This window comes from Diospyros lotus, chromosome 3 (assembly GCF_014633365.1).
Source record: "Diospyros lotus cultivar Yz01 chromosome 3, ASM1463336v1, whole genome shotgun sequence".
NCBI classification, from domain to species: domain Eukaryota; kingdom Viridiplantae; phylum Streptophyta; class Magnoliopsida; order Ericales; family Ebenaceae; genus Diospyros; species Diospyros lotus.
In genome coordinates, this window is record NC_068340.1 from 1464860 (window position 1) to 1478526 (window position 13667).

General features: G+C 37.3%; 3 protein-coding genes across 3 annotated transcripts in view; all 3 read right to left on the bottom strand.

The window, feature by feature from the left end:
• Positions 1 to 261: 261 nt before the first annotated feature.
• Positions 262 to 3136, bottom strand: LOC127797926 (endoglucanase 17-like). The gene is made up of 8 exons (XM_052331127.1): positions 2770 to 3136; positions 2265 to 2471; positions 1960 to 2160; positions 1760 to 1855; positions 1484 to 1645; positions 1226 to 1334; positions 968 to 1131; positions 262 to 896 (listed from the first exon to the last, which is right to left on the bottom strand). The coding sequence occupies exons 1-8, from the start codon at positions 3016 to 3018 to the stop codon at positions 564 to 566; spliced, it is 1521 nt and encodes a 506-aa protein (XP_052187087.1). The 5' UTR covers positions 3019 to 3136; the 3' UTR covers positions 262 to 563.
• A 2566-nt stretch (positions 3137 to 5702) lies between these two features.
• LOC127797927 (60S ribosomal protein L18-2-like) lies at positions 5703 to 9257 on the bottom strand. Its single transcript, XM_052331129.1, has 5 exons — positions 9114 to 9257; positions 8929 to 9018; positions 8701 to 8829; positions 8315 to 8497; positions 5703 to 6091 (listed from the first exon to the last, which is right to left on the bottom strand). Exons 1-5 carry the CDS (start codon positions 9114 to 9116, stop codon positions 5933 to 5935), a joined length of 564 nt encoding a protein of 187 aa, XP_052187089.1. The 5' UTR covers positions 9117 to 9257; the 3' UTR covers positions 5703 to 5932.
• A 1174-nt stretch (positions 9258 to 10431) lies between these two features.
• The window catches only part of LOC127797577 (uncharacterized), a 30196-nt gene continuing 26960 nt past the window's right edge, over positions 10432 to 13667 (bottom strand). Inside the window, exons 13-14 of the mRNA XM_052330601.1 lie at positions 12381 to 12624; positions 10432 to 11356 (exon numbers count right to left, since the gene is read on the bottom strand). Of these exons, the coding sequence (XP_052186561.1) occupies positions 10662 to 11356; positions 12381 to 12624 (939 nt within the window). The 3' untranslated portion in view covers positions 10432 to 10661. The remainder of the gene's footprint in view (positions 11357 to 12380; positions 12625 to 13667) is intronic.

Genomic DNA, 13667 nt, shown 5'->3' on the forward strand with positions numbered 1-13667 from the left:
GAAAACATCACTGAACTCATTGAATTTGGCCTTTATTTAGTTTGAGGGAATGGAGAGAAAAGGGTTATTAACCTCTTGATTGAAGTAATTTTAAGAGGAGGGGGAAAATCTCCAAAATGTCTTTCCTCTCAAATGGGAGACTTTTCTACTCATTTATAAACCTTTTCCTTAATAGATGAACAAAGCATTACACATATATTTACATTTGAGTTTAGTTTTTAAATGTATTGTTGAATGGGGATTTGGTTGGAAGTTACGAACACTGCCAAATGCCAGCCCAAAATGCAGCTTTTTGACCATTTAGACCCACTTCCAAGAGCAGTTTCAGAGGCCAATGCCTTCGAAGTTTTAAACCCTAAACCCCATATATATAGAGAGAGTATGGGGACCACTCAAAACAATTAGAAAGCTTTTCATACAAACGCCATTTCTGACACCGGAGCAAAGCCCCCAGCAGTCCAACCAGTAGAAACCCTTTCCAAATACAAACAAGATGGGCTACGTAAAATAGATCGGATCACAGATACTGTGGGCTGGGCAAGGCAAGGCTGGTTCAGTTTAATTTAGAGGTGGGGGAACGAGTGAGCCAGATAAGCCAGAGCTCCGACGAAGGGTGCGTTGATATAAGTCGCCGGTTCCGACTGCTGATAGTCGGAGCGTTGGTCGGCGAACTGGTCTTGTTGGTCGGGCCCACCCACCACGGCCCCCACCAGGATGTTGGGATTTGGGGACTCGGAATTGAAGCTGCTGAAGCCGGACGAGCATTGTATCTTGGCCGGGTGCGACGCCACCGACGGCAGAGAGGATCCTCGGTGGTGGATCCTCAGTGGGTACCTGCCGCCGTACCCCACCATGTACGACATCTTCTTGGGGTTGTCTCCTAGCAAGTAGTCCACCTGGTCGCTCATAATATACGTCATCCGTCACAAATTTAACTCATAATTTGTAAGTTGTGTGTAAATGAAACCTGTTTCTTGGCCAAGGTCCGGAGGCTTTTGGGGCAGACGGCTGCGCCGCCGCAATTGACGACGTTATGGGCGGAGGTCAAGTACTTTGCGTAGGTTAAAAGAACGAAGGCGGTGGAGGTCACATACTGCATGTTACTGTCACTCATCTTGAACAGAAGCCCACCTGTTAAAAACTAACCGTTAATCATCTATATATATATGTATATATATATATATAGAGAGAGAGAGAGAGAGAGAGAGAGAGAGAGAGAGAGTGCCTGGAGTGTATTGGGCTTGAGAGGAGGGCCCTGGTAGGAGGGAACAGATGTAGTTATCTGCATGGCCTTTGTACTCATGGAGAGATTGGACCTTTTGGACAAGAAATGCCTGGAAATTGAAGAATAATGAGCCAGAATTTCAGATTTATTTGTACTAGAAAAAGATTGAACAGCTGAAACCTCCATAGAAATAAACAAGTGAAGTGACGAAAATAAATACATAAAAATATATAGATATATATATATATATATAATGACCTTCGAGAGCAGAATCCTGGCACCAACATGCTTGTTATCCCACCCAAAAGTAGTGTCACTTTGATCCGCCCCAAGGTTCTGCCCGTTCACTTGAATGTAGTTGAGATATGTCTGGTTCTTGCTGGCTCTGTGCAACCAAGCAGCCCCCCACAGCAGCTCATCCTTAATACACGAAGGGCACAAATTAAACAAACCCAAAAAAGGGCTTAAAATCATTTTAAAAAGGGCGTATAATTAATGGGAAATTAAGGCTTGAAAGAGGAGACAAGATGTTACCTGGAAACCAGAGTAAGAGCAGTAGAAGGGGCAGACGAAGCTTTTCAAGTTCCCATTGCTGTAGGCCCCTCTGTACTTATCAGCAAACTCGAACACCTAAAAGGCAACAAGCAACCAAAAGAACTTGAGATATGTTTTAAATTTTTTTTTAATTATACCCTGCTTTAATTAAAAGCCAATAAGCAACCAAAAAACTCTACCCTGATGGCCCTCCCGAGAAGAAGTTTGGCATAAGTGGGGTCAGATCTCCTGAACACCAAAGAAGCAGCAGCGAGAGCAGCTGCAGTTTCAGCTGCTACGTCTGAACCAGGATTGTTTCTGTCCACCTTCAACACATTTCTTGGGGTGTCCATGTCTTCAGGCCTCTCCCAACAGGCATGGTCCTTGTTTGCATCCCCCACCTACACCTTATTATGCACTAAATAAATACCTATATATATGAACATCACAGTAACCATGCATGAATGGGAGAATGTAAAAGAGAAATTAAGCAAGTGCACGAAACCTGGACATGTATGGTGTCTGGTTCGGCAGTGGCTTTGAGAAGGTAATCAGTAGCCCAGCGAATGGCTTCTCTTGCATTCTGCAACTCTGCTTGCATCAACCCACCAAACTCAATCGCACTCCAAGAGAGCATTGTGGCTGTGAAAGCCATGGGGAACCCAAACTTCACATTGTCTCCTGCGTCATAGTACCCTCCCACCAAATCAACCTGCATTCTCAAATTCATATAGATCTTAATCAACCCATCATCTTAGCCACAACCCTACATGCATTCTGAGTGCAAAAGGGACACCCCGCTTTGTGATGGTTGATATAGAGTTGCACTTGTATACAATTTTTTCTTTGCTTTTCTTTTTCAAAGAAACTATTTTTACAACTCAAACCAGAGATTTTGGTAATATAAGAGTAATCTTACCATTGCTGTTAAGGCTCGGCTTTTAACCTTTGTAGAGAGAATGACAAAGAAATTAAAAAATGTTAGAAAGAGTGTAGAGTTGGGTATTTACATGCAAGGTTGATCCATCAGAGAGAGCAGAGTCCCCCCTCCAAGTGATCCTTTGGTCAGGAGGGAGCTTCCCTGACCTTTGCCCTTCAAAGAAGAGGATGGATTTGGAGAGGGCGTCTGAGTAGTTCTGACCGGAAAAGAGACGGTGGTGGCGGTGATTGAGAGGGTTGTGCTGGGCATTGGAGAGAGGAGGAGGAGAAGACAAGCAAAAGAGAAGGAAGATCAGAACTAGAGAATATGGCAAAGCCATTAGGCCACACTGCCCTGCCCAGAGTCCAAAAGCCAAATCCCCAACTGACCAACCAACAAACTAACCGCAAGGAATCACTCTACTACTTATGCAAGGGAAAAGCTGCAAGCCCACCTCCCAAGGCTATGTGCCTCTGTTAATTACTGCAGTATTGACTTCTTTTCTCCTATCGTCCATTATTTATTCATTACAATCGGTTCTCAAAGCATCATTTATCAAGAAAGAAAATAGTAGCTGAAGAGATGGATACGTCCCTGTCCAAGGGTAAATTGGGCATGCGAGGAAGCTGTCTGCGCTCTTAGTTAGCTATGAGCTATGTTGTACGAAAATATTCTATAGGAGTTATTTTTCTGTTTTTTAAATTTTTTTATTTTTATTTTAAACCTTATTTATGTCTATCTTTTTTAAAGGAATATTCGTTCCTGTATTTCTGTTTTCTATCAAAAATATTTTCTATTTTTATTTTCATGTAACATAATCTATGAGAAAAAATTTAATTTGTAATTCAAACTTCCAGCAATAAAATAATCATAAGTCTTAATCTCATTACAAAGAGATTGGTTATATAAATTTGAGATCCCTGTATTGTCATATGCTGTGACATCCACTCTTAAATTCTAGTTTTATTTTGAGTAAACAGTGTAATGCCAAAAGCAAGACAATGCTAGTTAAGTTGGGCCTGATATATAACAAGAAATGCTTAATAGATAACCTCTTAAATATTTATCTCAAAATTTTTAATAGATAATCTTATATTAGGGTCTTTACCATCTACATCACTAGAGTAGCGAGTGATCAATGTTAGAACCCACATCTTTCGAATCATGTATTGAGCTCAATTTCAATGCATTAACATCAATCATGTTTATCCTTTCATATATCACCCATGAAAGGATAAACATGATTGATTGATAACAACATATCAAAAATGCAATAGTGTGTGTTGCAGAGGGGCAAAAGAAACCATTATTCATAGGGCAACACTATATACCATTGGTTACTGGTTAGGGTTTTATTTAGGGATTCATATACATGAGGTGAATAAGAAATGAAGACCGGTACAACATTGATCTTTGAACGAAAGCAAACAAAAGTAAAAGGCGGTGAGAGACGAAGACGGATTGGATGGGTGGCCATTGCTCGAGTACGTATGCAGTTAATTCAAACTTCAAACTTCAAACTTCAATCGGCAGAATAGGAGAGAAAAGTGTCAAATTGAACCAAGCAGATTCTGGAACCAAGATATGCTAGCAGAGCACAGAGAGAGAGAGAGAGAGAGAGAGAGAGAGAGACCTGTATATATAGAGTTGATACGGCAGGCAGCAGGAAATCCCATCCATCCATCCAATGGACAAATGCTTGAATCCCATAAGCGCCATCATCGTTTGCACAGTGGTCAAAACGTGGCGGGGTGGGTGACTTTCTTCTCCATTTGAATGAATAATCCGAAAAAGGGAAAATTTCCAGATTTCTTTTTCAATTTGCCCGTGACCGTGAGAGCATGCCAGTAGTAGCTACAATTTAAGCAACAGCGCAGAAGCAGAGAAATGGACAAGGCAAGGGACAGGGACAAGCCCAATCCCATTCATCTTCTTCAACTCAAAGCCTCAGTGGCTTGGGAGAGGAAAGAGATCGCTGTCTCTCTCCTTTGTTTAAGCAACAAAATGATATTCGGACACTCATTTATATAAACATCTATTATAAGTACATGGCACGGAGAAAATTCGTTCGCAGGCGTTTGAAGTAGCGATTATATGGTTGCGGTTATTAACGAAAAATTATTCATTTCAATATAATATAACAACTACAAGTCCCACAATCAATACTATTATTTTTGGAACAATAACTGGAAATGTCACACACCAAGAGGTGTAGAAGTTCGAACCCTATTCTTATCCATTAGTCGACCTTTTGACTCGAACATTTCTAGTTATTGCATAAAAAAAAGAAAAAAAAGTACAATCCATCAAAACCACCCAGAAGTACAGAAAATAGAAAGAGGGAAGATCCACAACATTGGGCTGCGTTTGGTATAGGAAAAATTTTAAAATTATTAAGAATGTTAGATTAAAAATCTGTATTCCCATTTTGATATAACTTTTTTATAAAAAAAATCCTGAAAAATAAGATTCTCAAAAATAAATTTTAAACAACTTTCCCAAATTTTTTTTTATGAAAATTAAGAATCCAAATTTTTCATAGATTTAAAAATATTTTTAATAAATAAAAAAATTAAAACACCCTTTACTCATTTATAATTCCATACAAATATATTATAATATATTTATATTATTTATTATAAAATATTATATATATTATAATAAATATTCATACAAATATATATATTATTATGTATATATATAATATATACATACATACACATACATATATATACATAATGTGTAAAAAAATAATATTTTTTTATTTTCTAAAGATATTGTGAATCTTAATATTTTATATAATAAAAAAATTTATCATTTTTAAATAAAAAATTAAACCAAATATAAGAATGTAAGATTCTCATAAAAAAATACTCAACATTCCTAAGAATATTTAAATCTATCGAAACATAGAATTGCATAAATTATAAGAATCAAAGATTTTCAAAAACATTCCCAATAATCATGAATCCTAAGAAGGATACGCATATAAAATGTGGAAGCCGAAGCCTGCTCATCCACAGATTTCTCTCCAATGGGAACTGCTAATTGAATCAAATGCATAATAAAATCCTTGGACAGGCATGTCACATAAACCACCTCCTAAGAGAGCAGTTATAGAAGGATATTGAGGATCACTCACTACATGTATTGAAAAATGTCTAGGATGTCAAAAGAACCCAAATTCAGGATGGGTGAACAAAACCTTTTGCTTATAGAAATTTAAGAGATTAACTGCAAGCCTCGGCAATAACTTAGACCTTGAAGCCTCTGCTGTTCCTCCTTCCTCTAGCCATCTCAAATTTCCTTCCCTTGGATCGCACATAGGGCTTAGTATGGCTGTGTGGCACACCAGGAGCCTTACCAAAATGCTTCACAGCTTCACGAGCATTCTTTGGACCTCTAAGGAGCACCTGAACGGAATAAAGAAACAACTCAATTCAACATTGAACAGGGGGAAAGAACAACTGTCACAATCCAACCAAGCACAAATATCATGTTCTAATAAACATGAAAGGCGTCCCAAATGCACGAGACTTCCTGATTTAGAAAGGTTGGGGAGGGTTGTTTTTCTAAGCAACCTTAACCTCTTCTTTGCAATGCTTCTCTGCAATCATACACATGGAGTGCAGCTTAGAGCAAACTGAAAAGAAAGACATTTACAAGGTGCAACATGTCTTAACATCAGCAACAATATCCACACCAAATTCTTGATGGACACAAACCCATCTGACTTCTAAACATATCTTATATTCTAGAAACCACTCTCCACAGGCATGATCGTTCATAATGAGTAATCACATCACTATGGTTAGCACGCAGACACACAACTACAACATACCATGCCTTCGTACATGGGGTCGGCAGATAAATTCTAGTTCTCCATTCATTCCTTAAGTCTAGCAATAAAATATATATATAAATAGTGGTCCAAACCGTGACTAACTCCACATCTTTTTACATTTTAACTTAAGAATTCTCAAACCTAAACTTAAAACTTCAATAAAACTGATTATTTAAGCGTCTTCTAATTATATATTATAGCAGATAATGTTCTTTTATTATTTCAATATTTATATGAATGCAGGTGTGATATTGAAGATGAATAAAGCTATTAGTATTTCTGATGTATCCACAGCATCTACAATTTTTTGTCATGTCCTCAACATATTTTATCTTTTGCTGATCACAAAATCTACATGGTCATATAATTTGCATCACATGCCAGGACCCAAACTTCTGGTGAAAATTTAGCCAACACATGGGTAACATGCTCACTTCCATACTCAATGATGAAAAGGTAATGTGTGTCATGTTTCCAAATATTTGGGGGTTATATTATTGAAAAGTTTTCCGACTCACCAGGGAAGGTACTATCAACTTTCATAATATAAAATGAGCCAGCTGAAGCTGAAAGGCACATTTCAAGTCATGTTTCTTTTCTTTTATAAAACTAAGATCTGGCATATTGCTCATTGTTCCTTCTTTTTATGGGGTATAGTTTATTGGGATTAAAAAATCACTCTTGACTGAAAATCTAAATATTTATCAGGCCACATGAGCCAGAAAAAAGTAGTTGCCATATCCACTAGAAAACAAAATTATTCTCAACCTACAATACCATGATAATTTAGTTTCCTTTCCCTAAAATCTTAAGACAACTCCTGAAGATGCCATGAACCAGGAGCCACAGAAACAGTAATAAGCTCCATCCTGTTGTTCGCAGAAGAGCATATAACATATACTGGTTTTTTAAGTCAAATAATTATGGAAAGCAGCATTTACCAATAAGTCCCCAACAAAATTAAGGCCTTGTACTCTTTGCATTTTTCAGGCCGTTTTTAATTTTCAGTTTTTCAAAACAAATAAAATGTGTTTACCTTCATATTTTCAAAAACGCATTTTCGAAAACAAGAAAAAAAATTGTAGAGAAAACTCAAAACAACAAAAAAGTCGTTTTGACTGTTTTCATCACTCTCAAAATTTCTAAAACGCGAAAAACACTACAGATAAAAAGAACGCATTTTCAGCAATCTCAAAACAAACACTCAAAACACAAGTAAAAATGAATTCAAAACTCAAAGCTAAAACATGAAAAGACCAGCCCCTAAAGTTTTTCTTCAACTACTTTTACTCGAGTGGAGAGGCAACATACATATGGATATTCTTTGGATTAAAATTGATAAAGAAATATCCATAAAAGATGGAAGTTAACTTGCAAGACATGATTAATGGATCATTTAAAAGAAGATGAACATTAGGACTTACACACGAAAGAGACTGAACACAAAAATAACCATGCTAACTCCCAAACTAGATCAACTCAAAACATGAATTCCAAAAAATATTTAACCTTAAATATACTGTACAAGAAAAAAATTAAGAATCAATAACCAAGCCAAATGGCTATATATATTTTACAAGCTTTCAAATATTAATGGAATGCATTTGAACTGCAAATCAAGCATTCTTTCTGGCAAAATATTAGCAAATCACATGTAATTAAATGCCAAGGTCATTTTGGTTTCCAATTGACTCGTGCCAAATTCTCCAACATTTTTAAGATTGATCAATGCAGCATGTGATCTAAACAGCATTACACTAGGAGAAATCCACAATTATAATTGAAATCATACCGTGTTCTGGCCAAGTGGAGCTCTCAGAGCCAGCTGGTCAAACGTTAGGCACTCGCCACCTGCCTTCTCAATCCTAGCTCTCGCTCTCTCTGTGAACCTCAGCGCAGTCACCTTCAAACAAGGGACTTCGTATACCCGAACATCATCAGTAACGGTACCAACAACCACTGCAATCTTATCCTCCTGACAACAAATTCGTAGAAAAGCTTGTTAATCCAATAAGTCTTCAATACACAAACATAAACACTATCGTTATTCGTTTTCCCCAAAACCTAGGGGAAAACGAAGCAAACAAAATGAAATCCTTTTTTTACTTTATTAAAACACGTGTCTTCTTAGTTCAGATAACAATCTACCGTCGATAGAGAAAGAGAGACATGTACAACCTTTCCCTCCATGAAACGGACCAAGCGAGAAAGAGAGAGCGGAGGCTTGTTGATCTTGCTCATGAACAGCCTCTTCAGAATCACAGCATTGAACTTGCTTCCCGTCCTCCTTACCAGAAATCGGTAAAGCTGATCACACATCAAACCTCATCTTCTTCAGAAAAGAACAAATCACATAAACAGTCGAATGGAGACACAGAGCGACACAGAATAGAAAAGGAGTCTTGCCTTGACGAGGAGCTTGAGATAGATATCTAGGGATTTAGGGGCGGTGCGTTTGGTCTTCTTGCTCTTCCCACCGGCTTTTAGATCGATACCCTAACAAATACCAATCAATCACAATTGTTAAAGCAAAGACAGCAACTGATGGGAATGAAGAAAGTATTCTAGGGTTTTGAAGGCGATGAAACTACCATGTCTGCCTCCGCCGCTGCCGCTCCTCCTTCCTTCGCTGCTAATTCCCTGAGCTTTAAACTGCCCCCCCACCCTGGCTATAGAGAGAGGAGATAGGGTTTAGGTCTTGCGCTTTTATTGCGTTCCAAACCCGGGCCGAACCAAGTTCGGGCTGGGCCCAATGTGAAATTGATTCCGGTACAAGCCCGATTTAACACATGAAAAATAAACAAATAAAAAATCTGTTAAATAAAATTAATAATTAAAAAATTAAAGTGTTCAAATTTTAGTTCACATCGATCTTACCTAAAATGGACTAAAATTCAGTCCGGTTGGTATTTCACATTTTAACTTTAACTGGTTTTTAGTTCCAGATTGGTCGAAGATGGAAAATTAATTAAAAATAAATAATAGTATTTATTAATATATATTATATTAAAGTATAAATTGATCTATACTTATTTAGTTTTTTTTATAAAAAATTTATTTAGATGATGTATATACATATGTATATATATATTTTTAAAAATTTTACATTAAAAATAAAAAATACATTTAAGATCTAATCAAATCGAACCAATCTAATTTCAACCTTAATTATCTCAATTTTTAATCTAAAATTCTTAAAAATTTTAGTTTTGATCAAGTTCAAATCAAACTAAATAAATACTCCTAGTTAACAATATCCTTTTTCTTTTTATAGACTAATTCTTAGTTAATTTTTTTTTGGTTGTTATGGGGCATTTTTTAGACTTTTATTGAAAGATAAAATTCATTTATATTAATTAGAAAGAAAATTTGAAAAATTTCTCCCAGTTTGGTTAAATTGTTTTAGATGTGAGAAATATAAAGTGAAGTTAAAGTTATAAAGATTTAAGTTGCACAAACAGATAAACAAAAAATTAATACAATACGAAATGTAAACGAAAAAATAAAAATTTTTTAAAAAATAAAAAATAAAAATACGTAAATAAAAAAATATAAAAAAAATTTTATAAATATATTTTTAATATAAAAATTATAAAAAATAATTATTTAATTTAAAAAAACATAAATTTTATGTATTCAAATAAATATAAATATAAATTTTATCATTTATGACTTATTAATTAACAACAAAAAAATAAAATTTTTGAGTTAAAGCCTAAAAAAACCTCTTCATATAGACTGAATATTTTTTTAATATTACAAAATAACCCTAAAATATTTTTTAAATTACAAAAAACGGTCCAAAAATTAATTTTAGTGTTTCTCGACGTTCTGGTACAAAAAAACGTGTCGAGAAACGCCAAAAGAGCATCCTGAGGTGTTTTTGTGCATCGATCAAATTACAAGATATAGTATAAAACACATGGGACTAATCAGGACTAGTGGCCAAACAATATTTGCTTTTTGAGTCTCACACACCACTAATGTAAGTCTAAACAGAAGAAGCAGAACACCCAACACAAACTACATAACCTGGACAGCAACCCAAGGACAGATGTTTTAAGTTTCATCCATCATGAGAACATATTACCCACATTTCAATTACAATCTACACTACTTGTTTCATAAGTTGGGAAAGCCTAGTCAGAATCTGGGTCTGCGGCGACGATGTCAGGAAGCGACTCCATTGATGATGATGATGCTGCTTCAGTATCCAATTGGACGGCGGCAAACGCGGGGTCAGCCCTGTCTGCCAAGGCATCCCTCCTGCTGCTGCCTGCCGCCGGGTCTTCTGCTGGCTCTGCAGCAGGCGCTGGATCGCCTCGCTTGGTGGCAGCCTCTTCAAGTAGGAATGCTTTGATCATGTCTTCATCCCCTTGCTGTTCCATCCCCGTAGCTGCACTGGCTGATGCTAACTCCCCTTCAATTCCTTCGAGAACTCTAGTACTCCCAGAATCAGCTACAGGAGGAAAGCTGGGTGTCCCTGGAGGTTTCAGAGTAATAGTTCCATCACTTCCTGAGACAGTTGCCGGAATCTCATGCTCGTCGTTTGCCAGCCAACTTTGGTACAGATCATCGTCATCGTCGTTGTTGCAGTCCTCATCATCTACAATGCAATCAACAGGCCTCTTTCCCCGGCTGCTGCTTGAAACTGGGGCATTTTGTTTACCACTATATGCGTATACAAGTGGAGACCTGCCGTCAAACTCATCAAAGAAGACGCTGCGGCATGAGGGATCAAGAACCGAAAACACCCTAGGATGTATGAGCCCTTCCAAGGAAAGAAGTGCACGAACACAGAATTCGTTAAGTTTTCCTCCTGCTCCTTGCTTGCCTGCAGAAATCATTTTCATGAAAGGTGGGTTATAAAGCAACAAATGAACCGACATCTGGGGACTAAATAGAATGATTAAGGAGAGAATAATACAGATGAAGCCAGAAAAGCCTATTATTAGCCAACTGAACTTTTAATGTGTCTGCAGTGGAGTCTTTTTCACCAAAAAATTAATAAAAAAGAACCTCTCTACAGCCACTAAAGACGAACTATTAGGACCATGAAAGTCGAAAGGCTGACAAAAGTTCAATAGGAGGAGGTGTGTGACAATATGTACTGTCTTCCACGTGAGCAGGTCAGTACTTGGTGGAGAGAGAGATCCTTGCTTGAAAACAGTTTGGATAATCTACAACTATATGCATTACTACTCCAGGCAAACGTGTCCCCACCTCCTCCAGGGTCTGTGTAGAGGAGAGTCTTCGGAGAGCTTCCCATATTACACTCTTCTTTTAATCTAGATCTGAGCATCCAATTATTGAACCCAATCCAAAAAGAATTGACACTTGTTGCTCCTGTAGAGCCTTTGTTGCAGAACCAAAAAGATGGGCAAGCAATTGCAGATGACTATCTCGAACTCAGTTTTAAATTGATTGCAACTACACTTTCTCTGCAATACATAAATTTTCTGTAACATGTCCTTGTTCATCATATCTAAAGTAGCCATCCAGGTACTTCAAATCACTGTTGATCTCATAGTTGTCTACCTTGTGTGTTTGCTTGCATATCCTAGTTCTGTACACGTGTCATAGTCTGTGTTTCCATTTTTAGATGTGCCAAAAACATTTTCAATGCACCCAAGTGAATTGAGTAAACTTACTTTCTAAAATGCCCAAGGTTATACTGCAAATTACAACAATAAAGAATAAAGACAAGTTTGATAGCTGAAACTATAAATTTTAAAAATGTCATTGAATGAGAATCAACTATACCTTTACAGAACTATACCTAACATGATGCAGAACTTCCAGAATTGAAAATGCTTTGAACAAAAATGATCTTCAAAATCTCTACCAACAGACCTTACCTCTACGGAAAAGCTCAAGACTAGGGGCTAGAGTTGGGGGCCGAGCACGAGCAGGCGAAAGAAGAGATACCAAAACTGCACGCAAGGCTGCAAGCTGAAAATCTGCCCAGGTTGGGACATGTTCACTAGAAAAGAAAACACGTTTTTCCTCGTTTTCCCATCCTCCTTTACATGCATTTGTAGCTACATTTAGAAGAAGATAATCAACACTTGATCGCCAACTGTCAGCTCCCAAAGCACCACCCTAACAATATCACATAGTTATAATGGATCGCATTTCGTTTTAGAATGGGGAGAAACAAAAAAACAGCAAAGGACAAGAAGAAAGATTCAAGTGTGTCTTCCATACATGCAGATAATGAACTTAAGTCAATGCCTTAACAGGATGAATAAAAACTGAAAACATGAGAAGATGAGGAACAAGAAACCAGATGGAAAACAAACAATTATTAAACTGTGTATGATTAATATGTAGATAAATAGAAGAGAGCAGATGGAGGTGGGAGAGAATAGATCTTAAGCAGCAATGTCATGATTCATGATTGAACAAAGGGGCAACGGCAATAAATTTGTCCCCTAAAAATTAAGTATAACTTCTTCCTCTCTGAAGCAAGTTTGCTCATTACAGATATTCTAATTAAGCAACCCTCACTGCAATGCAACTAAGTTTTGAGTATATAATCCATGACAGAACTGAAAGCATGCCCTTGCAGTAATAGGAAAATATATTGTACAAAAAACTGCAAAATGCATATTGATTTTGATACTTTACTGTTGCCAGATGATGTTGATAGGCCCCCGGTCCACTGGACGTACCAAAGACGATCCAAGGGGCAGGGGTAGGAGAGTAAATTGGCTGGCTAGCATAACAGCCAGCCATGTGCCGGGGGGGTTTAGAGTGGGAATACACAAACCAGCAGGGGCGAATCCAAATTTGGTTAGAGAAGGAGAAGAAAATATAAATAGGAGAGAAAATTGTAGGAGAGGGTCTGATTTTGGATTTTGGACTTAGTTTCTGGAGAGTTAAGGGCCTCTCGAATGCACTGTTTTTCTTGTATTCCTGATCAAATTGGTGAATTGAATCAAAGAGCAGTGAATATTTTCTGGTACCCATCATTTTGGTATCAGAGCATTGTCGATCCTCATGGTGAACTTGATGGAGAGAGTGGGTGATCTGGAGTCGAAGATGGATGGCATGCAAAGGGGAGTCGAAGCCATGGGCGGAGATATCCAGACCATGGAACGGAATGTGGAGGTGATGATCAAACAATTCGCCTTCATGCAAAT